General features: G+C 40.9%; 1 protein-coding gene across 1 annotated transcript; it reads right to left on the reverse strand.

The window, feature by feature from the left end:
- Positions 1-633: 633 nt before the first annotated feature.
- LOC140312633 (heparan-alpha-glucosaminide N-acetyltransferase) lies at positions 634-23,862 on the reverse strand. The gene is made up of 17 exons (XM_072390404.1): positions 23,777-23,862; positions 22,407-22,525; positions 21,406-21,524; positions 19,561-19,630; positions 19,397-19,463; positions 16,691-16,773; positions 13,693-13,769; positions 12,999-13,029; positions 12,740-12,900; positions 10,654-10,766; positions 10,129-10,250; positions 9,414-9,537; positions 9,214-9,300; positions 7,210-7,287; positions 3,575-3,645; positions 2,415-2,527; positions 634-815 (listed from the first exon to the last, which is right to left on the reverse strand). The coding sequence occupies exons 1-17, from the start codon at positions 23,855-23,857 to the stop codon at positions 634-636; spliced, it is 1,698 nt and encodes a 565-aa protein (XP_072246505.1). The 5' UTR covers positions 23,858-23,862.
- Positions 23,863-24,605: the final 743 nt, after the last annotated feature.

Here is a 24,605-nt window from a genome sequence, read left to right on the forward strand (position 1 = left end):
AGGTGTCAGTTCCATTAACATCACTCCTTTGTAAGCTGTGCATCTTGACCCCCTATTAAAGTACTGTCACTTGGAGAGCAGATGGCACACACAGATACATACACACACACACTTAATAAGTGGAGGAGTGGCCATGGTAACAGACTCATAATGATTAGCCTGGTGTGTAGTGGAATCACTTGGCCTAATTTGTTAAGTACCACCTCAGTATATTTCATTTAATCAGTCTGTTCTGTGCATAAAACAAGTGGCATCAAATGAATGATGGGCTGCCCACACGACAGCTGAGCAGATATCTTCTTTAGAGATGGGTTGCCGGTTTAATAGATTTCATGGATGGAGATTTTCATGCTTTTTCCATTGTGTTGCGGCTTATTTTGGACACAGACTTAGAGAACTGTCTCCGAACTGTTTGATTTATCAGATGACTTGGATGAAAGCTCAGCTCAGCTCATTTAAACGTCCTGTTTAATACCAGTAGGTAGGCTGTTCAAGCCAAGAACAATAGGCAAGTTTTGAAACTCTCCCACAGATGTTAAAATAATCTATGTACCCTGCAATAAATTTTTCTTTCTTTTTAATAGTAAAAGAAGAAAGAAATAAACAACAGATTAAAATTGTGACAGGTCCTGCTTATATTTTGAGGAAAAAATTCTTCCTGTAGAGCAGATAGGCGATGAGCACCCACAGTGAAGTTCCCCACAGGTTCTGCAGTAAAAGCTCCCAGTGGTTCTCCTGGAAGTGCATTTCCCAGCTGAAAGGGAAGTAGAAACCAAGGAGAGAGTGGCCAACATACACAAAGATGGAGTTCATCCCTGCAGACAGAAGAGGGAGGGTTATTGGAAAGGACTTTTCAGTTTTAAAGCAAAACATTAGCATTTTTCATCCATGTACAAGTTACATAGGCGTGCGCTCTCCACTTTTGCTGGAAAAACTGACAATGTAACTATTTTTACAGCATGCTGGGTGAGAGTCCAGCAGGTTTTTATCGTATCCCAATCACAAGGAGACAAATAACAGGAAGAAAAACTGTAGAATAGCTGGAATAGTGATTACAAACTCCATCACACAGTTAATACACTCCCTTTGTCTCGTTTCAAACTTTCACGTGCATTCCCAATTCCTCTCCTCACTCCTTAGTTCCTCCCACCTCAGAAATGAGCATGGGAGGCTTGAAAAAGACAACAGGAGAGAAAAGTCAAGGTAATAGGAGTTATAAAATTCAACCATCCCCACCCTTAACTTTAAATCACTATTTAAAGTCATCGTTAAACAAATACTGTTGCCAAGCTGCACCATCTGTTGTTCTGTGACAGCCCACTACTGTGTTTTATGATTTCAGTCACATGAGCATTAAAGGTGCTTACGATAATGTACATAGAAACTTTAAATCAAACTGAAATGTTTGTAGTTGCATATGAATAGAGGGGGAACTTGTACTGTAACTGCTAATTGTCTGCTCTAACAGAATTCAGTTAGTTTAGTAAAATCATGAGAATAAAACCCAGACTCAAAGCCAGTGATGTTGCTATATTTACACTAATATGTTTTAATTTCAGCCCAGCAATCTATGTCCAGTAAAGCATTTTAGTTCTGTTTAAGAACGTCCAAACTGACGTGCCTGGAACCCCTTTACATTATCATTTGCGTACACCGGGCATCCACATGTTAGTGAACAGGTGTCAGATGATGCTGCGGCTATAATATCAGCATTATATTAGAGCAGAGCGACAGAATAGAAATGCTTTCAGCAACCAGTTGACATGAAGCCTTAATAGGCGTATTTCAAATGAAAGAGAAACAGAAGAATATGTGAGTAAGATAAGTTTTAATGGGAATTCTGTTGTATTAATATACACTTATGCTTAACTTTTCTTTTTTTTTTTTACAAAAAGAGAACTTGGCCCTATTTAAGTCTACTTGGGAATATTTGTTCAGGAGGGATTAGATCCCCAGCAGCTGTCTCTGTGTCTCTTTGTTTAGGTTTGAGAACATCGATGTTTAAACAATTTCAGTTGGACAAAAATGTTTACGTGCATTTTAAAAAGTCCGTATTTTGGTCGGACCAAGGCAATAATATTTTTTCAAAGTGCCATGTACATGTGTCTACTGTTGCACCTACCCAAAAGAACACCAGGGATGAGTTTTGGTGTAGACAGACAGAAACGGAGACTTTTAGAAACGAAGCGCTTAGTCTGACCTTCCCTGATTTTCCTCATAATTTTCCTTATCAAAGAATAAAAGAAGGCTGTAGACCACGACGCTTAGTGCCAACACATGAACGTCAAATTAGATTTGGCAGAAATAACATGCTTGTCTGGACAGAGATGGTTTTTCATTCAATACATTTTAAAATGAAAACATAATACATCATTATAAAGCGGTGAGTGTTTTTGTTCACGTATAAACAGTACCTGGGTAAATGAAGGGTTGTCCGCCCCACCAGCCCTTGATATCAGTGACAAAGTACATGCCTCCGAGCAGCAGGAAAGAGAAACAGCCCATACACAACACGTAGGACAATGACCTGGAGAAACAGACCATCGGTAACAGTTTACAACAACGACCACATTTTACTCTGTCCATGTGGGCATCACTAAAATGTTTGCAGTTTGGTGTGAACAAGGGTGTAAACACACTCAGTCCATCAATCCTGTGCTGCAGATAAATAACACCCAGGGGTGTCGAGCCAATGCAGCAAACCGTAGGACTGTTTGGACTAAGGCATCAGCAGTGCATCTTTGGCATATGCCCCGTGGAGCTGTGCCAGCCAGCCATGTCCCTGTCTGTTCCTAAGTGCAAGAATGTTTGATGAAATATCATCTAATGTAAGATGGCTGCCTCCCAGAGCCTCCTAGCAGCAAGCTTTCTTTTATTTTTTTAATCGCAGCTGAAGTGGGGCCAAAAAAGGACTCTTGGCCGAGAGTTAATTACCTCGAGACATCCAGGCAGGGACTCGTACTCAAGAGCTCAATAACCTGTGTATGATGAACTGCCTATAAAAGCTGGGCAGGTACAGTAATAGCGAGGGATGAGCATGGTGTTAGTGGGGGGCCCCTGAGGAACATCATGAGAAATTTGCTTACACATCACAGATGTAATGGTATTCTTCCTGCTATCATTAAAGTGATTCACATCATTTTAGGGGAATGTAGTGGGGGTGGACCTGATGCACAAGTTGCACCTTTTTCATGCTAAATCACTCAGAGCATTTATAAAGGAGCTGTGCTTTGTTATACCAAAGAGGCTTTTGGTAGTTTGGGGGCATTTAGACTGCACTGCACTGCACATTTTAATCCCTTTCTTTCACACAGAACTGGAAAAATATGTGGTAAGTGCTTCTGGGTGAAGAGGACACAGGATTCTGTATTTTGCTGGAAGAGTGATCATGTTGGGTGGATGTATAACTACTCTACCTCACACTCCCAACAACCCGGGTGATTATTTACAGTCATAGCTGCCGTTGGAGGTAAGTAAACGCGTGTTTTAGCGGGCTTGATTTGTGCCTGTTGGAAACCATCCTTTTCTTTTGTGAGGAAAAGTGGCTAGATTTAGAGGGTCAGGAAGCACTTACCAAAGGTTTTTATTGACAGGTATAAATCCTCCGTCTCGTGTGCACTTAGAAAGGATGGCTGCAGAGATTCCCTGAGGGTGGAAATGAAACAGATTTCAAATCGATGGAGGGCGATAAAGCAATCCGTGTTGGGCTGCTCGAACGTTAGACAACAGATAGCGAGTCCAGCAGATTAACCGATTATCTGAGAGTCAGATGTGAAAGGTGCATCAAGTCACACCAGCACAAGCACACACAAACACACAATGTCGGGCAACAAAGGACAATTTGATCACCCAAACCAAGACGTTAAGCAAGAACCCAACACTTTGTGTTTTTTTAAAACTCTTTGGTCTTCTTTACTTGCAATACAGAGAAAGTGCATATGATCTGATGAGCTCTACATCAGTAATCGCTTTTATTGTCTCATTTATTCACCTTTACATGTGATTTAAATACACGAGGAAACGCTTCGTACACCAGAGAGAAGCCCAGGGCAGTGGATCAAAATCCAAACACGCTCGTTAGGTGGATATCCATCATGTGTATAGATGGCAGAATCGATGGTGTGGAAATAGCCTAGCTGGGGCTGGACTGAACCTCCAGGCTATCCAGGCCGCAGGATGTGGGATGGAACTGGTATGTGGGGCAACCGCTCAATTTCAATCTCACACTTCTGAAGCCTGATCGTTGAGCTTTAATTAACTGGGGCTGTTGTTTATTACGGGGAAGATGCATCGCCGCCCCAATATCTGTCTTCTACAGAAATCACAACCCAGAGACCTTCAGAGTGAAACCCAGCTTGTTGTTTACTGTATCAACACTCCCTCGCTCTTTGTGGACCTGCTGTGTTTAAGAACAATCCTGTGGTTGAGCGCAAGCAGCATAGATCCCCTTCCTTCACTGAGGAGACCTGCTAATGTCAAGAACACATGTCTGAAACGAGAGGCTCTGCTTCCGGCCTCCAGTGTGAGCTGAAATTGTGTTAGAAAAGTCAATATCAAGAGCAGGCCAATCACTAAAACTAATTTTGTCTTCTGTGTTGGTGAAAAAAAAACAGAACTAAAAAAAAGATTTAACCACTAAAAAGTAAAGCATGAGGGCAAGTATGAATGTGCGGAACATGTGAGATGATTTTGAGTGTCGTTCATTCGTGGTCTGTATCTGTTCTAAAATCAATAAAAACATTCTGGCTCTCTGTCAACCGTTGCAATGTGAGGAAAATCTATTTTATTTGGACTCTCTGTTTCAGTTTACCACAATTTTAAGTCCCTGTATTGATCCATCTCTAAGCACTGTATGATCCTGAATATGTCACCTCCAACATCATAATCATCTCTGTTAGCTTTCACACCATGAGACACAACCGGAAAAACACAAAAACCTAATATTTATTTATTCCTTCATGTGTTCCTTTATCACTCAGTGCCTCCGGGAGAAGCCAAATGGATCTAATTTATTTCACCTCCCTCCAGCCATTCACATCACAGTGATGGTCAATAAGATTCAAAACCAGGAGACGTAATGGAGGAGATTTGTCATTTAAGAATTGAGGTTAATGGCATTAAACTCTCACAAGAGAATTTTTTTTTTTATTCCTCTGATGCATAAGCAGGACTGTGCACCGATTCACAGACAAAAACTGCCCAGCTTTTGGGCTTTTGGCCTCTTTGCATTCAGATTAGTACATAATTAGTCGTAAACTTGCATTTTAAAGAGCCACATGTTATTGTGGACATGTTACCATGCCAGTGTTTTTTTAAATTGTGTTAGCATTTAGTCCAAAGCACTGCAGGGCGGAAATCAACCTGGTCCAAAGAGAAAAGTGTTCCTCTTTTCCTATTTTTGGGAAACACAGATGTGGACAATATTATCTCAACATTTCCTAGCAAGACTCCAGCAGAATTCACAAGTGTGTGCATTATCTTACATGAATATGTGTTACAAGTGGATCTTTGTCCAGAGGACTCTGGTTTGACTCCCAGTTGAAACCCTTCACTTTGTTGTGCTTTAGACATTTCTTCAGTCTCCTGTGAGTCCCGAATAGAAAAACCTTTTGTTGATGTTGTTCTTATTTACTTTTGTTCTCTTTCTCTGTTTGGTTAAGCACCAAAACAACTCGGCTCGGACGAGACAAAGATCGTGGTTTGGTGTAAAACGCATTCTTTCAAGATCTCACATGATGCTCACAAAGCATCCCTCAACAAGGAGGGACAGATAAGAAGTTTGTGACCTTGAAATGTCTTTGATCTAAGTATGTGGGCTTTCCCAACATACAAATTGGAAATGGTTAATACTGGTATACAGGCTGTCAGTATACAGCCTCAAAGAGATGTGGGTGTGGCTGCAGACTCTGATTCCTTATATGTTTAGGTTTTTTAATTGCTTTTAGGTAGGATGGACCAGCTGACAAAACATTACTGGTGTGGAGCTCTAAAGTCTGCTTAGATATTGCACCTGATGTTGAAGTTTGAAGGCAAGATGTAATATATTGATAATAAATTGTTTCTGTATACGAGGAACCTCCAGCTTGGTCTCAACACAAAAGTCAGATAAATAAACTTCATACAGTTAAACACAACAGTTTAGACTCTAAAACCGGATCCGAAGCTTTACAGAAAGCAGAGAATAATACACAAGCTACATATGGCCAACTTACCCCCCCCTCCCCCCATTCACCCACCCGACTGAGTCTGCCCCTCTCTTCATCCTGCACAGTTTGGTTTCAAAGACAGGGCGATGAAGACAGCCCCTGCAGCTCCATCATCGCTCCAGGTCACAGGGCTGCCCGTTCAGGATGTCTGCCTCCACGGCAAGTGGGCTCCTACTAACCCTGTTTCACAAACGAGCTACGTCTGCATCTCAGTGCATGCACATAAAAACAGTAGCCAAACGCAGTTCTGCACAGCCTGGCCTTTTATTCATGGCTGCCTCCTAGCCTTGTTAGAGCATACTAGCAGCCTCCTGTCACAGGTTTAGAAATGCAAAACAAGTCTTCTCCTGTAACACTTGCCTCCTCCCTGAGGGACATAGCTCCCCTTTAAATGAGACAGAGTCCAGCCTGGCTCTTTTTGTGTTTTGAGACCACCCAGAAAGAGTACAAATCTAAAACTGATACATCCTCATAAAAGACTTAAAACTTTTCATCCCTTAATTGAATTAACTTATTACACAATTTCCATATGTTTGGTCTCTTTGTAAAGACTTTTCATGCAGGTACCTAAACCAATCGCGCTCTTCTTGCAGTGGACTGTAAATGATACGCAGAACTCTTCTAATCTAAAACCACATGTGAGGCTCAGACAGGCAATGAGAGACAGTATGTATCCCCCTGAGGTGCTGGATACCCATGTCTTCCCGGAAACACAGACACACATGGATGTTGTTTAATTGTACTGAGATCACACACATATCCTCTGCTAAGTCCTGTTAATGAATGGCTTCGGAAACCATGACTAATACTGGAAAACACATAGCAGAATCTACCTGCAAGACAGAGTAAAACATCCAGACCATAAAAGCGCTCAGCTCCACATGAGTCACAGCTATAGGACAATGTTTTAAGTGATTTGCTGTCTTGGTTTAAAATTGTCAATTGACTTTTACACTCATTTATTTACCAGCTGTGTTTCTAACCTCCACATGGTGTAACATACCAGAATGACGGCCCACACTAGGTATCGACAGAGGATGTGACCGTTCTTCCTTTTGTAGAAAATGATAATCTTCCCCGCCTGTGAAAACAGAGGCAGCGATCAGCTCAGACACCACAACTCATTCACTCATACAGTTAATGAGGAATACCACGCAAACACCAACATCCAGCATGTCCGAGCATTTGGCCTTGGGTAACCAAATAGTCCTGGGATGTGGCTGTCAATGCTGCGTCCCTGATGTGGCGGTCAGATTTCTTCCATCCCGTGGAGCCAGATGTGGCGTGTAAGTCATCCGCACCCTCTGATTAATTTGGTGATGATGAATGTGTTTCAGCTGAAACGTCAGCATGGACGAACACAGAAGAGGGCAGCGGACACCTGGCGTGTCGTCTAAGACTCGCTGACTGAAGGGCTCAGAGCTGACCGCCCACCGGGAATTAAGCAATGTGGCTGCTTTTGCATGGCAACTTCCCACAGCCCAAATGGTTATAAGTGACACTGTCACCTTCAGAAATTCAGATCTAAAGACCAAAAACATTTCACTGACTTTCTGATGAATGAATCAATAAAGTAGGGCAACTGGGCAGGAAATGTTTACTTTTACAATCTGTTTGCTTTATGGTTTTATTAACATTTAAACAAGAAAGCCTGAACATTTGTATAAATGTAGTTATATAACATAGGGGAGGATACACTGGACAAGTGTGTATCTGTTAGAAGAAAAGATGGCTGCTCTTAGCCAATCAGGGCTCAGTATTGTGATGACATACCAGACAGTTTTACAAAAAGGTTAAAAATAAGTGTTGGTAATACACAAAGGAGTGCAAATATCTAGGTGTTGTCTTGGATACCCGATTAAAAACTGTAACATGTAAGAAAACAACTCGATTCTCTTCCTGTCACTCAATTTCACATGTATACCATGTATGTTTTGTACAGTTCTCACCTGGCTGTAGGGGATCTGGCTCATCATCGGAGAAACACTTTAATGTCTTCTTACAAATAAACTACAACATTAAACAGCCATAAAGCTTTCAGCACTAGGGCAAACAGTTGCTTAAACTAGAGCAAATCTGACTACACTGACATACATCAGTCCACATACAGTAACATACATATACAGAACGATCTTTTTTCTTAGATGTGGTCTTCTGTTATTATTCTTGATTGTTAGTGGTAGTAATAAGGGTTGTTAGTCTCTGTGTTGAAGGTTTATTCCCTTTTGGCTCTGGGTTGGATGAACTCCAAAATTGTTTGGAAGTGGCCTTATAACCCAGCCCAGACTAATTGGCAGCAACAACTGCTTCTCTAAGATAATTGTTGATGTCTTTCCTCCTTGGCATTGTGTTAGCACACACCTGAATGCTCCAGACCAGCAAACAGACTAAACTTCTGCTCACACTTACTGAGCATCTGTTAATCCGGTGGATTAGCTGCACCTAACTGCTACTTACTCTTAATTCCTTTGGAAGCAGTAAAGGTGTTGTCTTAGTTTTTCCAAATAAATTTTATCTATTGTAACTTAGTTTTCATGAAATGATTAATGGCACAGTATTATATGTTATGTGTTAATATTGTCTTAGGTTGTATCTAATTTAAGATGTATTGTAGGATCATTTTCTCTTATATCCTGATACATAAAACCTCAGAAGTGAAATAAATATGGCACCTATTCTCACCGTAGTGGCATATATGGTCTAGTTTTCTTTGTTTGTTTTTATTAAGTCTTTATGCCTGTTTTAGGGTGTTATTCCTTGTTGTGATTGTTCTTGTTTGTAACTGGTTTTACTTTACTGATTTATTGGTATGTTGAACTAGCATAAATGCAAAAACTCTTCATTTTTCTATTTTCTGATTCAAGTACAAAGGTGGAGAAAGAAATGTTCAATATTTCAAGATCAACTTTTGATCTATAAGCAAATTGTGAAGTCTTTGATTCCTACTTCAAAAATACACTTGTGCTGCTCACTGTGACGGTTAGGACAAACAAATGTTCCGGCTTACCTGCATCCCCAGAAATCCCATCACAATGGAGTTGATTGTACCCAGAAGCCCCTCTGGGTCAAAGGGCTGCACAGTTTGATACAATTCCTGGTAAAAAAAAAAATAATTAAAAAGAGAGAGACAGAGAGAACTGGCAAGTTATCTAAAGCAATTTTTTTGTACAAACATGTGATTTATTATTACATAGAAAAGATACTTACTTTGCATGTGGGGTATCTGAACATGTTTTCACCAAACATCCATCTATCAATGTGTCCTGCTGCGCCTCCAGTGCAATTTGGATAAAGACCGCCATCCCCAATTCCACCAGCTCCCAAATACCCTCTGATAACAAACAAGAATAAGAATAATGAATCATAGTTAGGAATGGGGATTTTAAAAAAAATATTTTTTTAAAACAGTACAACACAAAGATTAAGACAAAGAAATCTAAGTCTTCCATCTAACACAAGGGTCAGAACTGTCTTTTTCAGTTCTGAAAGGCAGTTTTGTGCTGACATTAATTCATCATAAATCTCCACATTGTTGTAAAAAACTAAGCAGTGAACAAAAGTGCTACTATACACACCCACAATAACCCACAGAGATAAGGGGGGGGGGAGCACAGAAAAAGCAGAAGACACAGAGCGAGGAAGATGGATCCCCTGCCTCCCCTCGTCTTACTGCACATGACAAACTGAGATTGGCTAATTATACCCTCTGAAGCATTCACCACAGGCCCATAAATCACGGTATTTCATAATACCTGCAACAAAAGGTGCACACGAACACCTCCACTGCCAAGCAACAGCCCTAGATGGAAATTGTCCCAGGATTGACACAGATTAAATGTATCCTTTTAACATACATGTGTACAGCGGAAATAATGACCACAGTGGACTTGAGAAGTGATGTGAGCGCTTCTTTTGGTCTTACGTTGGGCAGTTGGGTACAGGCATGAGGAAAGTGATGCACAGCCACAAAGTCTCCAGCAGGATGATAATCAGCCACTGTGGCCAATAAAGGATGACATCCTGGGCAGGATTCCACCAGTGATCCTGCATACACACAAGATATTTGTGGAGCTACCAAACTTTTCATTCAACTTCAGAGATAGCATTGTTGACCTATCTGATTCAGTTCAGTTAATCATTTATTCGGAACAAATATTCACTTTCTTAGAACCCCTGACTATTTATCCAGCAGAGTCATAAGGCGCAAGCATTCATTTGTCCAACATTTTGTATTTAGAGCTTCTTATCATGCTAACACGCATGGTGAAAATGATAAACTTTTGCCTCCACCACCTGCTGATCCTCACTATGCTGGATCGCGACAAAGCTGTATGCGTTGCTTTAGATCCTTTAGGTCTGTAAAAAGTGCTGTGTCAGGTTGGAGCTTTGCTGTCTTTTTCACTTGTTTGTAATGACTGACGAAAGAGAACTTGACAGAAGTGCTCACCGCTCTCAGAGGGATTTCTTTCCGGCCCCACAAAGTCTGAAGGAGAGACAGAACAAAGTAGGTGAAGGCCAGACGCTGCAGCACTCCAGGGATCCTCAGCCAGGACCAAGACACTGGAACACAGCCAGCAACACACAGCGTTAACACTTGCAACAATACAGTGCAAACTTCTTTTTGTTTTCTGTACATGAATGTCAAGTTTTCACAAGGTGCAGCTATAACAACCCAATAAACTGTAAAGCCACTACTGATGATTTTAGCTATCATCTTTTCAACTGTGTAGTTTACAGCCACTATGTCCTGCAGCTGAGGGGCAGCGTGAGGCTCAGGGCGGTGGGATCCGCCTTCAGGATGTGGAAATATCAAGAATGTGGCAAGCTAATCAAAGATTCCCAGTTATCTCTTGGTCTCGACAAATTGCGATGGATAAAAAATGGCTCCTAGTTGAGAGATTGATGGTGATCTACACATTAGTTAATTGGAAACCTCTTTGTCACACAAAGTGCTGTAAAAACAATATGATAGCGATCATTGATCCCAACAAATCAAATAAGAAGTGGATATCCCTCCTTTTGCAGGAAAAGAGGAAGCTCTTACTGATGACACTCTAGTTAAATATGCAGGTTACACCCCCACAAAGATAATTTACTGTTCTGTCCTTCCTCTAAACTGTCACCCAACTACAGTCATAAAATACACTGGAGCAAATTGTAGCTTGTTCCAATGTTTGGTGAATTTATGCTTGTTTTTTTAGAGCAACACACGTTCAATAGCATTTGCGGGAAAACCCTGTTGTCTGCTTCTCATGTCTTAGCACATTCAGGGGCAGATTCAGTAAAATCATTTCATATGTCGAAGTCAGCAGACCTTCAAAAGCCGCCAGAAAGTAGAAAACAGTGCCTGACTTTCATAAAATAACATTTTACTATATGACTGGATCTGAACTTGAATTCACAGCCATATTTGTTTAAGCTTCTCTAAAAGGTGTTTCTACAACTCAATCTCAAATAAGTTAATTCAATCTATTGCTTTATATTGCTTACTGGAATTTTTTTTAAAAAGAGTAAGACACAGGTTTCAAGGTCTTGACTTGACACTCCTTTGACTACTATTTAGACATATGATCACAGCACTTGAAATCACTCACAACTTACGAAGGTTAACACCTTTTTCTCTCTCATCTGACATTAGAAGGGTTTAGCATATTGAGCTGATGGGACTCCATTCTCTTATTAGATCGAACCCCGGGACTGAAAAGCCGAGGACGTCCTTTGAGATAGAGGGCAGAGGTTCAGTTTATGGTAAAAGTCACTGCGCTCTTATGATCAGCTCCAGCAGCAGAGTCCACCAACAGCAGCTGCATGCATGGAGCTGAAGGCTGTAACTCTATCTGTTTGTAATTGTCCATTACCACAGCACTTGTTTTTGCTCAATCTGCTGCTGTTAAACGTCCCCTGGTGCTGGGTTTTGAGACTGCACACACAACAACAATATTTTTGTTAACCTAGTTATACAGACATCCACCCAGGAAAGTCCATTAGCACCAGCGATGGCTAATGTGTGAAGGGCGCCCGGTGCATCCCAAGTGGACGGTAAAGTAAGGATTTTCATCAGTACTCCCCTTGTAAGCCCTAGCTCCGCCCAGGAGCTTTGGCTTTTATCACACATGTGAAGATTAAGACTTCTAACATTTCTGTCAAAAAGCAAAAGATGGTAAGGAAAAGCCAGACGAAGATCTCATTTGGTATTATCACTGAAAAAAGTCATGACTTACTTAACTAATAGTGGAAGAAATGACTGAAATATCTAATTAAAGAATCTGTGTCTGATAATCCTAATGAGACTGCAAATTCAGCTTGTCAGTGAGATTAATTTTCCACATCAACAGGTGCATCACCACAAAGAAAGAAAAAAGCATCTTCCGTCTGTTCTCCGCTGCTGCACAAGAGGACATATCATCAGACATGTCTGTGTTTAGCAATTGGCCCAATATGGAGCAAACAAACTACAGAACTAACACACGCAGTCAATTTCAACAAGGTTTTCCTTCCATTGTCTGCCATGTGGCTGCATATTTGGCACATACGTGGCCCGTCTTTTGGAGAGTAGTTGAGAAAGCAGAAGCCGAGAATCATTAGCACAACTGTTCTCCAGGTGATTTTTCGAAGCAGCTGCAGGCGGGTAACTCCTCTCCTCTGCATGGAGCTGAAAGCCAAAACCACTGAAGTCCCAATTATAAACACAAACCTGGCAGACACAACAATATTACATTATACATCATTCCATTCTTCAAACAGAGGTTATAGGACGGTAGATATTGGATAACATTCTTGCAACATACCCACCATGGCATGACAAGATCTGCCACAGTTAGACCTGCAACAAATTCAGAAGCACAAGATGAACATGACTACATTGAACAGATTTCATAAAGTTGTTTTTAAAAAACAACAGAAAACAAGACCATGTCGGTTTTTACAAATATGGACAAAATTGAAAACAAAAAAATCCCCTGGTCCTTACTGGGTCATGTAATTAGGTAAGTACAACCTTAGATTAACAACCCATCCCATATTACATTGTGTCATTATTTATTTAAGAAAAGCTAAGCTAAAATGCAGAAGCAGTGTGTGAAAAACTAAATATGCCCCATTATTCAGTAGCTTGTAGAACTGTCTCGAGCAGCAATAACTGAGGTAACAATTGCCATCCCAAGGTGATGTTCCTCAGTCGTCTTCCCACTAAGCCTCTGCCCATGTTCCCCCAGCTATCACTCAAACTATCATCTCTCCTCATCGTCATCTCCCACTGGTTGTATATGACAATGAACATCTCATCACGCTTTTGATTTGGCTTGTATGAAAAATGGCATCCTGTGTGTGTGACTGCATTTATCATGATTAGTGACAACTGGTCAGGCAATGCCGCAGACATAATGAAGAGTGTTGCCACTGATTAACAGCTTTAGGCCCCATGCGAGGCACAGGCTTGATTTTTTATTTTTTTGGTAATTCGTGCATGTCTTATTCTTCACTTAACCATTCCAGGGTGCGTGTTGAAAGATCCAGTAGCCTCCTCCACCATAGTTCACAAACACCATCGCTGTGAGGGAAAACCTGCAAAGACATCGCAGTAATGAGAACAGACTATCGAATACTACTGTAAATAGGTTAAATTGGGTTTCAATCAGGTACAAGTAAAGATGCAATGATGAAAATGTGTGTGTGATCTTTTGGTTTAAAAAAGAACAACATAAGAACATGAAATTCACAATGATACGACACTTTTCTTAACCCTAGAGTTTAACTGTAATACTTTGATTCTAATTGAATGTCAACTTCTGAAGTTAAACGCCAAATGAGATGCTTTTTCCAGTCTGTCACAACTTCAAAAGCAGGGTAATGCAACCCAAGCATTATGAATCACTCAGGAAATGAACACTTGTCCTCTGGATCTCCTCAAACAGCTTTGCTGACTAAAGACTTTGTGCCTAATATATGATACACTTTATACTTTAGCACTGGCCAAGGCTGCTGAAACACAAGCACACGTGATTGAGTGCTTCACTGAATCCGACACTGGAGGGAAAAAGGTGTTTGTGTTGCCTGTCAGAAAACAGGCAGAGGGCCATTATGCAACACAAAAAATGCAAGGGAATGTAGTTGGTGGAGATGCAGCAGCACCTAATTACTTCACCAACTGAAATATGTGAATTTATGCTTTTGGGTGTTATTTAATCCAAAAAATAAAATCATCTGAGGGTCTTTAAGAGCCATAACGAGGTTTGGACAACCTCTAAGAATGAGACAGTCTGATAAGGTGCCCTGTATCTACCTCTGCCTCCTCTTGTTTTTCTGCCTGGATTCAATTATGAGGTGCACCAAAGCCATTACTGTTCTTTTAGCCCCAACCTGCTGATACAAGATTTTAATCGGTAACTATCATCTCCAAAGGGCTATTAAAGCAGAGTAAACCCTGGTGCGCGTGTTCGTGAGCTCTTTCTCTGTCTCTCACTCATACACGCACATAAACACACAGGCTGTCATTTAAATTTGGACGAACAGATCCATTAGTTGCCATAGTGACACAGACAAAGGTTAAATCCCCAGCCAGATGAGACCCGGTGAAAATCACTGCAGTATCACACCTTATTGGCCATCTTTTTAATTAACACACCCTGCTGTCTGATTCTAAATAAGAGCTCTGTTACACTGCAAATGCCACGCTCATGTGACAATAGAGGACGCTAATTATGAGACAGGGAAATAATAAGTGTTTGATATGGTGTCTAGTGAGAAGTTTTTGTTTTGTGTTGCTGGGGTGTCAAAGATTAAGCAGAGCAGACTATTTTCTTGGGTCCTAAACTTCAACTTGTTCATATCCCTTTGAAGCTTCTCACTGGAGATATGTCACCCCACCAACAGATTTATGTCATGTCTGGGAGTGACAATCTATGATTTATAGCTAACAGATGACGGAGAGACTTGCCTTTCTTGCAGCAGTGACAACTGGTTACGACTCGTTGATAGACACTCAAAGCCTACTTTGATTTGAATCATTTTGCATGCAATACCAATTAGGAGATCAGCTCAGAGGTTCAGCCCTCTGCAAATGGAAAGTAACACTCTCTCACTACACAGTATCAAATCACCAACTGTGCTGGCCAAATTAAGTATGTCGACACCCAATCTAGTCGTAATGGATTATAACTTGAGTTAAAATGCCAAGGTAATTTTTTTCCCCCCCTTGTGTCTAAACATCAGAGCATATCTCAAACTGCATCAGAGGGAAAACTTGGATCTCAGTCAGTATAAGGCACAGAATGATTCAGCCACCTGGCGTTAAATGCGACTCACAGTCCTTGGCTTTACTGTAATAGTTGTTCCGTCTGTTGTACGGCACCGCTAACAACTGACAGTGCGATTTTCAACAGTGAGGAAACTGGTGAAAGGCTTTTAGCACTGAGGCGCAAGATTAAAATCCAAATCCTTTTAGAAAAATTAACGTGCAACTGTACCCCACAGTTCTCGGTATATCATGTCAGGGGAGCCTGAGCAATGATCAGAAAAACCTTTCAGCTCAGAAGGAAAAGCCTTTTGCCTTCAGAAATGTCTCAGTATTTATGGCAGATGACTGATGTGTCTGTTCTCTGTAGAAAGTTGTTACTTATCAGGGTTATGGATCATAAGTCACAGAGCCGAGGAGGCACCTGCAGCGTTAATCTTGAGCGCTGAGTCACAGTTTGATTAAGCACGTTGCCAGGTATGAGAAATTTCAGCATCACCATCAGTGCATCAATATGGGATTAGAATCTGTAACCACAGAGTTGGCATTTCAGATAACAAGATTGAAATGGACTGCGGATAGAAGTGTATTTAAGGGGAAATCATATCGAAATGTATCTTTTCTGTCAGCAAATTTTGATGAAAACGTACTTCAGCTTCTAAACCAAACAAAACTGTGGTGTTTTGTACTCAGCACATCTGCTCAGTGGTTTCAGATGGCCTCTCATCCAAAAGAAAGCCTCAGATTGGAAAAGATGCCAGTCGTCTGCTGGATGCTGTTTGTGTGCGGCTGGATTTCCTCTCGCTCTCCGGTTTGGCAGGAGATCTATGGCCCTGTGGATGTGTGCTGATATGTTGACGGTATTATTACATCAATTATTTGGCATGGGGGAGGTCAAAGCCACACCAGCATCCTGTTTCCAGAGAGGCGTGCTTTGTGTCTACCCCCAGGCCACAATTAAGGCTAGCAGGGAGCCCAGATTCAATCACATGCATCACTCCCGTCCAACAGAAACACTCTGTGCCAAACCCCGAGATGCAATGATATCAGAAATGATGCCCAAAGCTATACCGCCTGATAACAAAAGCTTGGGGGAGCGTGTGGCCAGACTGTGACCCCGGAGTAATTATTCATTATTTTGGGCCTGTAGATTTTCATCATGCCTCAGACAGCTCTAAAAAGGATTAGCATGTGAACGAGCAGCATGTGGTGATAGGCTGATAAACAGGATGATTGTTGATGGCGTACATACCCTCGGAAAGTGTCCAGGGAGAGCAGACGTGATGGTTTAGCTTTGCCTGAATTGTGAGCAGTTTCACAAGCATGTGCCGCTTCCTGCAGAAACAACAGCAGGGGAGGCTAAATAATGTCAGCAGTGTGGGTCATTTAAGGTTAGATAGCAACTTTATATGACCAAGGAGTGCATGCAGAACAGAGGTTGGTGTTTTTCCAATCAAAGTGGGTGTTCTTCAATCGCAAGACGTGATTGGCTGGAATAAATCCCTGTGGTCATTTCACTGCACAGGAACTAGTTCCGAAAGGAAAAGGAGATTGTGAAGATAAGATACTAACTTTTTCTATCATGGATAGTATTTGGTCTCTCTATAGATCTATACAGAGACTAGAGTCATTCAGTATTTTTTGTGGTGGTTAAAACAGAGTTTGAAATATGAATAGTTTGGACAATAGCAAAGTGTAAAATGGATAGTACAACTGTCTGATGTTCAAGAAGCTATCGTCTCTCCTATTCTCTCTGTTTACTTAGTTCACTTATTCTGTCTCTTCGTTAGATGGCAAAATAAGTTTAGAATTGGTCACGAATAGCTGTTTTATAAGACTACATGTTCAACTGTGGTTCATTTGGATGCATTCTGCGTTTTTTAAAGTACAGAGTCATCTGACAAAACCACCATTCACTTAAGTCAAAGATAACTTATGTGCTATGACTTCAGCAATATGAACCATGATCACTCAAGGAGAAAGTTGGGAGTGGGAGAAAGACTGCTGCCAAGTATTTATAGTGCAGCTTTGTCCTAAAAGATCACAAGATTTGTTTCTACTTTTCAAAACAACGTCTGAATCACAAAGGGTGACTCAGCAACTTGCGTCAATCAAATTATCAGCACATCAAAGGTTCAAGTCTAATTAGCCAATCATGTTTTGCCATTGATAAATACCCACTTCCACAGTTATTCTCTTGTTTTCTTTCGATGTAGCTTAATGACATTGCACATTTTTCTGGTTGACTGCAGCAATGTACAGAATTCTAAGTATACAATGTGTGGGAACATGACATTTAAAGCTTAACAAGTCAAAAGACACTCTTCCTGAATCTCTTCAAACTGCTTTTTTTGGTCCATTCGGCTCATCCATTACTTATCTACATCTGTGTTCAATCAGTTCACTCCTTCACAGTATAGGCCACTATAGTGAGTGAGCAATCTTTTATTTCCATTTGAAATCTTATCTGAAAATTTCCACTCTTTAAACGGTATACCACAAAGCTCGAATGGAGCGTTTCAGACAGGAGATGAGGTCAGGTGCTGCAGAAATATGTGGAATGAGAAAAATATTGTTTTTCTAACATTAAATTCACTCTTTCATTTTTGATCAGAACCCCTCCCTGCTTTTACTGGAATCAAAGTTGGTAAGCAGAGAAATGCATCATAACAGTGGTATGTAAATCTGATGACAAAGTATGGAGTTGGAGGGTGAAAATTCTGCACTGGGTCATCTCTGTAAGTGAGCCCTGCTTGTTACATGTGGTCATCCGATCGAGCTCTGGTCTTAAAAAGAATCATTAGTGCAGCTTTAAATTCCCTTTTAGTCCCTCAGGATCATTCTTGCCCTATGCCTAAAAATCCTCAATCAAAGTGCTGATTACAAGTCTTCATATAAGAGCTGACAAGTTCTGTTAATTGGCATTAAATTCAAAATGACCCTTCACTGCTTAATTATGATTATAATTGAAGTTATTTCTCTAAAAGTGGCAACAGTAATTCAGGTGCCCTCTGTAACATCTGAATTATACAAAAGTGAGGGGGGGCAGAGGACATTTTGTAACATAAAATTGCATTACAATCATATACTTTTAGCAAATTACTTGAAATTGAAATTGAATCAATTGAATCAATTGAAATTGATAAAGAAAAGATCAAAGGATCAAAATGGGTCATAACTTCCTAACACTCATTTCCGTTCTGGCTGCTTTTCCCTCTCTGTGAAGGCAGTGTTTCGATGACTCTGGCCTGCTGCCCTCTCAGTTGGATTAGCCTGACTTGCTGGCCTCCGTGAAGCAGTTTAAAGCACCAGAGCAGGAAGACACCAGCACTAATATGTCATGATGGATCTGCGTGCCATCCAGACGGCATATGGAGGCCAGAGACGTCTTGCTTAGTAGAATCAGAGGAGCTATTCATGCTCACCAAAAATACACAGCAGCTCTTGAGATGGAGCAAGATGATTGGACGGATGCGACGCACTACCGCTTCCATTTAAGCCTGCTGTACAACTGGCTCTGCTAACATTTGTATCAATCATTCCATTAGTGTCTCCCAAACGACTTGATGACTGGAGTCTTGGAGCAATTTCGGTATGCATCCCAGCCTGCATAGTAGACCGGTGAAAACAACGCAGTGTAACTGCTGGATCACAGCGATGCTTATGTTTGATTACTAAAGAGCATAAAGTCAATCTTTTTCTGCAGTGTAGAAATAAACTCTGGGTAATTACCAAGCAGTTTGACTCTAAACTGTTTGATTTTAGTTGCTGTTCATCAGGATAGATGAATCCACACAAAATATCTTTTTAAAACAAACAAAATATGAATCTCCAGACATTTCAAATCTTCTGATTAATTTATGGTTGATCTAAATCTATTAAACCAAATTATATACGTACCATCGAATTCCATTTATCAAGATAGTCATTCATTTATTTGAAGGAGTATGTTACTCACATTATCAACAGAATGCTGTGGACCTTGGCAGCAAATGGTCTTAATTAACTTTGATGTACAACGCCTCCTGTAAAAAGGGCAAGTTGAGCTGCGTTCAGATGGAGGAGTATTAAGTGCAAGGAGGCATTTTTTCCTCTGGATGTTGTGGGAAAATGTATGTGTACCTGTAGATGTAGGGTGCCATAACAAACAAGAGAGCGATTACAGCCAGAAGGAGAGCTGCCACCAGAAGAGCTGGAAAAATAAGAAAAGAAATCATTTGCAAATGAGAACTGTACAATTAATCCCACTCCACGTCTAGTCAAGAGCTTTATACTGTACATCTCTCTCAGAATCAGATCTGACTGGGGATAAAAGCGCTGACAGATAGTCCAAACTGTCTGCCTGGCTGGCCTCTGGACTCCCCTGTGACTCTCTGTCAGTCAGCCCGTGTCAAAGGAGATCCCACAAGCGACAAACGAGACCCTAATGGGAAAGATCTTGGTTGATCCATCAAAGAGCGATCACTCCTGGTAATCTAACCCTGCAGGCATCTGAAGAGGAAAATGTAAGGCTTCAGAGGAAAAAAAAAACAGGTGGAAAGTGCCGGCCGGCTTGGGGAGAAGGGTCGAGATGAGGTTTACAGTGTGAGAGGGCAAGGATTTATTTTATTTACAGTTAAGTATGAGATCTCAATGGATAAAAAGCAAAGACAAGCGTTGTCACTGCATGAAATGAACTGAAATGCTTGATGGAAACATTAGTGAGACTTAAAATGCTACAAAAGTAACACTTCAGCTTTTTTGCAACAAAAACATGAAAAAAAAAATGTTTCCTGTGTTGCTGCTGTCCCGTCACTAGCAGCACTGTGAAGTCGGTGAGCTATTTTACAACTCGGCCTCTGTTTATAAAACTATAACACAGAGGCTCAGGAAGTATCAGAACGGTCTCCCTGCGTCACAGCACAGGTAAATCAGGGGACAGTACGCACAGTGTTTGTCTTGAGTGGAAGAATAAACAGAAAAACCCGCTCTGAACAAAGAGCAGGTCATTTAATCGCCTCGGAAAAGTCAAGGCTGCATCTCTGATGTCCATTCATAAAACACCAAGCTCTCAGCACATGAAGCGCAGCTCTCTCAGTGACTGTCTGAATTAGTGGTATATGAATAGAGGCATTCTAAACAACTCAATTAAGCCATGTGAATTTGTATTGATATATTTGGTGAAACACTTGATAGTAGTCGATATGGTGGGTGTCTGTCTAAGAGTTAAGGGGCTCAGCAGGTGACTTGTGGTCTGTGGCGTGCTGCAAAATACAGTACTAACTTGATTAAAGGGTGCATCTGATAGCAGCAGCACAGAAACCCATGCTTGAGGAACACAAGGGATGACCTCACGAAGCCCTGCGGACGATCAATTTGAGACACCAGGGTAAACTTTGAAATTCCCTGGCAGAGCAACTCTTACCTGTGTGGAGCTGCTGACCAGACCATTACTTAAGTTGAGGAATTCCTATGGGGAGTTTGTATAATCACCGGTCTGTGGAGCTAATGGATGCTCATCATACTGCGAGGGGTGCAGTCACACTGACCATACCAGATAATAGCTGCTTGGCCTTAAAAGTCTGATCTACAACGTAATCTGCAATATTGTTAAGTAGAGTGTACATTATGGAAGAGAGACGCTTTCAAAACCCCATTATGTCCTAATCCTTCCACACTCCCTAATGTATAAGCCACATCCCTCGACGCACAGAGCCAAGCCTTCAAAACAAGCAGAAAAGCTTTTCTTTTATCCCTTTTCAAGAAAGCAAGTCTTATCTGATCAATACACATCATGTCCCATGAGATGGATGAGAATTACTGCTCAGAAGATGTGGACGAGAGAAGACATTCTCCTCTGTGCTGACTCAATTAAGTGGAGGACGGATCAAAGGCTTGGCCTGAGTGTTGCCACAGGTTCCCAGACTGTCACAGTGTCCAAACAAGGAAATTAAAAAAGTATCATTATAAGAGATGCTTTCTACTTACGCAGGTATAGATTGTTTGGCCTTTTATGCACGGAAAGATTGCAGATTGGATTAGTGAAGGCATCTAGCATATAGATCCAAATCAAGTAATGACCGCCTTCCACGTAAGTCTGACTCCACCTGCATCAACAACAGTGAAATAATCAGACACATTTCCCCTTAAAAGTTTTTATTCGATCGTCTTTTCCACTGAGGCAGGCTGCTGTTTTTCTCATAACCTGACAGTTATGAAAAAAACTCTTAATGTCTTCTGCACTGTCTATAAAGCTCAGGAGCACCACCTAGTGTTTGCAGACACCTAGTGCGTGCCTTTGTCCTGTCATCATCTCTAATTTCAGGTCCCAAAAACACGCATTACAAGCTGGTATTGATCCAGTGTTGGGATGACATACTAGCTATCACTGTGAGTGTTTTTTCAAAGGGGAAAAGGAAATCAATACCAGCACAGTCTGGTTAGAGACCTCAGCATTGATCTAAGAGGACAAAGACTGGACCTCTGAGAGGGCAAAAAGAGGAACAACAGAGGCTTGTCTTGTTGCAACAAAATCCCTGGTCCCGTGTTTACAGGAGAATAAAAAGCTCTGCTCTGTCAGGTCTGACTTTTCATAAATATGGGAGCCGTCTCCTCCTGTTAACATCCCTAGTGATGGTTCCGGAGGACATGTGGCTTTCAGGCTTTAATGAGCCCTTTTCATCAATATCAGAATGTCAGGTCTTATTAACCCCAAAAAGGCTCCTGATCGATACCCTGCGAGTTGGTTTAAGGGAGGACATCGCTCAGGTCCAGAAAGCAGGTCATGATTACTCCCCCAGCCCTGTAAATAATCTTACAGACTGCTGATGCAATCATCGGATGCCATCACACTATATTATGTTTAGAGATAAGACAAAACCACTCCCCTCTGGCACAGTTAATATAAGTAAACAAGAGGCAAATCAGAGTATTGCCTCTTGGGGACAGCAGGCGATATTAACATCTGGTTTGAGAATTACACTTGTTACCTGCAAAGAGTTGCATTTCTGGTTTGCAATTCCACCTGCAAACTCAGAGTGAATTTGGTGCTGATTATTGCGGACGCATTGTTCTTGGGCTTCACAGAGGCCAAACGCTGGTGCACACACTGAAAGGAAAAGACCTGGTCAAACTCAAATTTAATAAACCCAGTTCAACTTTTGAGACGCCAAACGGACAAAAAATCTGAATAGTGAAGAGAGTTCTTATAGGATAATTATGATTCATTCATATGAAAGACAACACTGAATGCAGCGTACGGTGACATGCATAAGTTTGATTTAAAAAAGACCCCCTTTTGGAATTTAGTTCAAGTTTCTGGAGTGGTGGTGTGCTTTGTTGTAAAAGTATACATCCATAAATGTGTGCAGTTGCATATTTGCGGAACAGTTATCTGAAGTAAACCTCTGCTGAGTCCTTACCGAAACAATTTGGGGTCAAAGACTTGAAAATGCATATCTAAATAAGCCTGAAGTGTTTTAGAAACAATTGTTAAAATATCAAAACAGAAATTTCTGGTCCCACAACACAGAAAGAAAAGGTGCAGAATTCCGTGAAAAGAATACCTGTTTTACTGTTAAGTATGACGGTGGGTTAATCATGCTTTGGCCTTGGGTTGCATTTGGGATTGAGTTTAATATCAACAAATATCTAAAAACACTGGAACTTGTGGATGATGGAAGTATAAGCTGGTGGTTTTGCCGTGACTCTTATGGTCTCCCAGCGTGAACAGCATATCAAATTTATGAATAAACCTTAAAAGAACCGAAGCTACATGTAAGACATAAGACATCCAAAGAAAGAAGAAAAGAACTGTCTATGAAAAGTGTTAACAAGCCACAAGACCATGCAGACTGTCCAAACTTTTTCTTTTTCTTATTCTTATGAATGTCAAAGATGGAAATAAAAAGCAACTTTGCAGGAAATATTCTAGAAATGTCTCCTATGCTTTTTGGCAACCAGATCTTCTTTCACTTGCTTAACTATAGACAGCAGCGTTAACTTTGACCATGGGAGCCCAAACTCTCACCTGTATTTAGAAAAGTAAAATTTGCACTCTGTCATTGTTATTTAAAGGGTTCACGACAGTGCAAATGATGCAGTAAAGACGATGTGCCAGTGAGATAATGTAAAAGTTTCTTTTAACCTCCAAAAAAGGTCCTAAAGTCCTAAATGTTGAAAATGACCACTGATGTTAGAAAATATCCTACTTGATAAGGAATGACTAATTTACCAAGGACAGTATTTGTTTACTTGCTATAATCTAAATGTGTCTATTTTATCTTTTCAGGAAACTAAAGGGATTTTGCTACAGCTGGTGCCTTTGTCTTATAAACCTGGGGAACTGGAAATTCCTTACCTTGTAACAGTAATCTGACTGATAGAAAACCTGCACTTCTTCTGTCAGATGGTTATGAAATGTGAGCAAAGCCTGGTCCATTTTCAGAGTAGGCCCTACAAAGATTCAGAACACCCGTGATTTATGGTCAGGACACAAATCATCTTGTACATCATAAACACATGATAGCAGAAGATCAGCGTTCCAGATCACTGTTATCTTGCAGATCATAACACATACTCAATGTCATTGACTGAGTTCATGTTCATAATGCTCGGATTCTTTTGCTAAATCTGAATCTTAATTATGGGGGACCAATCAGTGCACAGAGTACAGTTATTTCCTATTTTGGACTGACATGGTGTGGGGGATCTTCAGTGGCAGCCTGTGTCCAATCACCCCAACAGGAATATTTTTGGATCCCTGAAAATGTACACATAACAATCACCGTTCTCGAACAAATGAAAAACGCAGCTCACCATTTTTGATGCGCACTCCATAGCAGTTGGTAACGAGAAATATCACAGGTAGACTTGTACATAGTAGTCTATAGAATTCCATGTTGCTTCTTGTCAACGACCTCTCCCTCTGCTCATCTTTATAACTCTCACACCAATATAAAAAATGGTCAAAGGTCAGTACTCATATGTGAAGTTGGATGTTCCTTTTAACTGGTTTGTGATGCACATATGTGGGGCAAATATCAAAACAAGTGGCTGCCATCATTAGAGGAGATAGTAAATGGCGTGAGACTGACAACGGTTCTTAAGTTTAAAAAGGTTAAAGCTGTAGCATTACTGAAGTCATATCTAATTTACATTTTGTAAACACTCTCCGTCTGACTCTATTG

Source organism: Leuresthes tenuis, unplaced genomic scaffold (genome assembly GCF_036924035.1).
Source record: "Leuresthes tenuis unplaced genomic scaffold, fLeuTen1.0.hap1 SCAF_8, whole genome shotgun sequence".
Classification (NCBI taxonomy): Eukaryota; Metazoa; Chordata; class Actinopteri; order Atheriniformes; family Atherinopsidae; genus Leuresthes; species Leuresthes tenuis.

Excerpts from the sequence above, each read along its gene's own strand:
- LOC140312633 (XM_072390404.1), bottom strand. The coding sequence starts at position 23,857 with ATGGACCAGGCTTTGCTCACATTTCATAACCATCTGACAGAAGAAGTG. Across the intron at positions 22,526-23,776 it reads AGTCAGATTACTGTTACAAG|TGTGTGCACCAGCGTTTGGC; the intron begins GTAAGGAATTTC and ends TTTTCCTTTCAG. Across the intron at positions 13,770-16,690 it reads TCCCTGGACACTTTCCGAGG|GTTTTCCCTCACAGCGATGG; the intron begins GTATGTACGCCA and ends ATGTCTTTGCAG.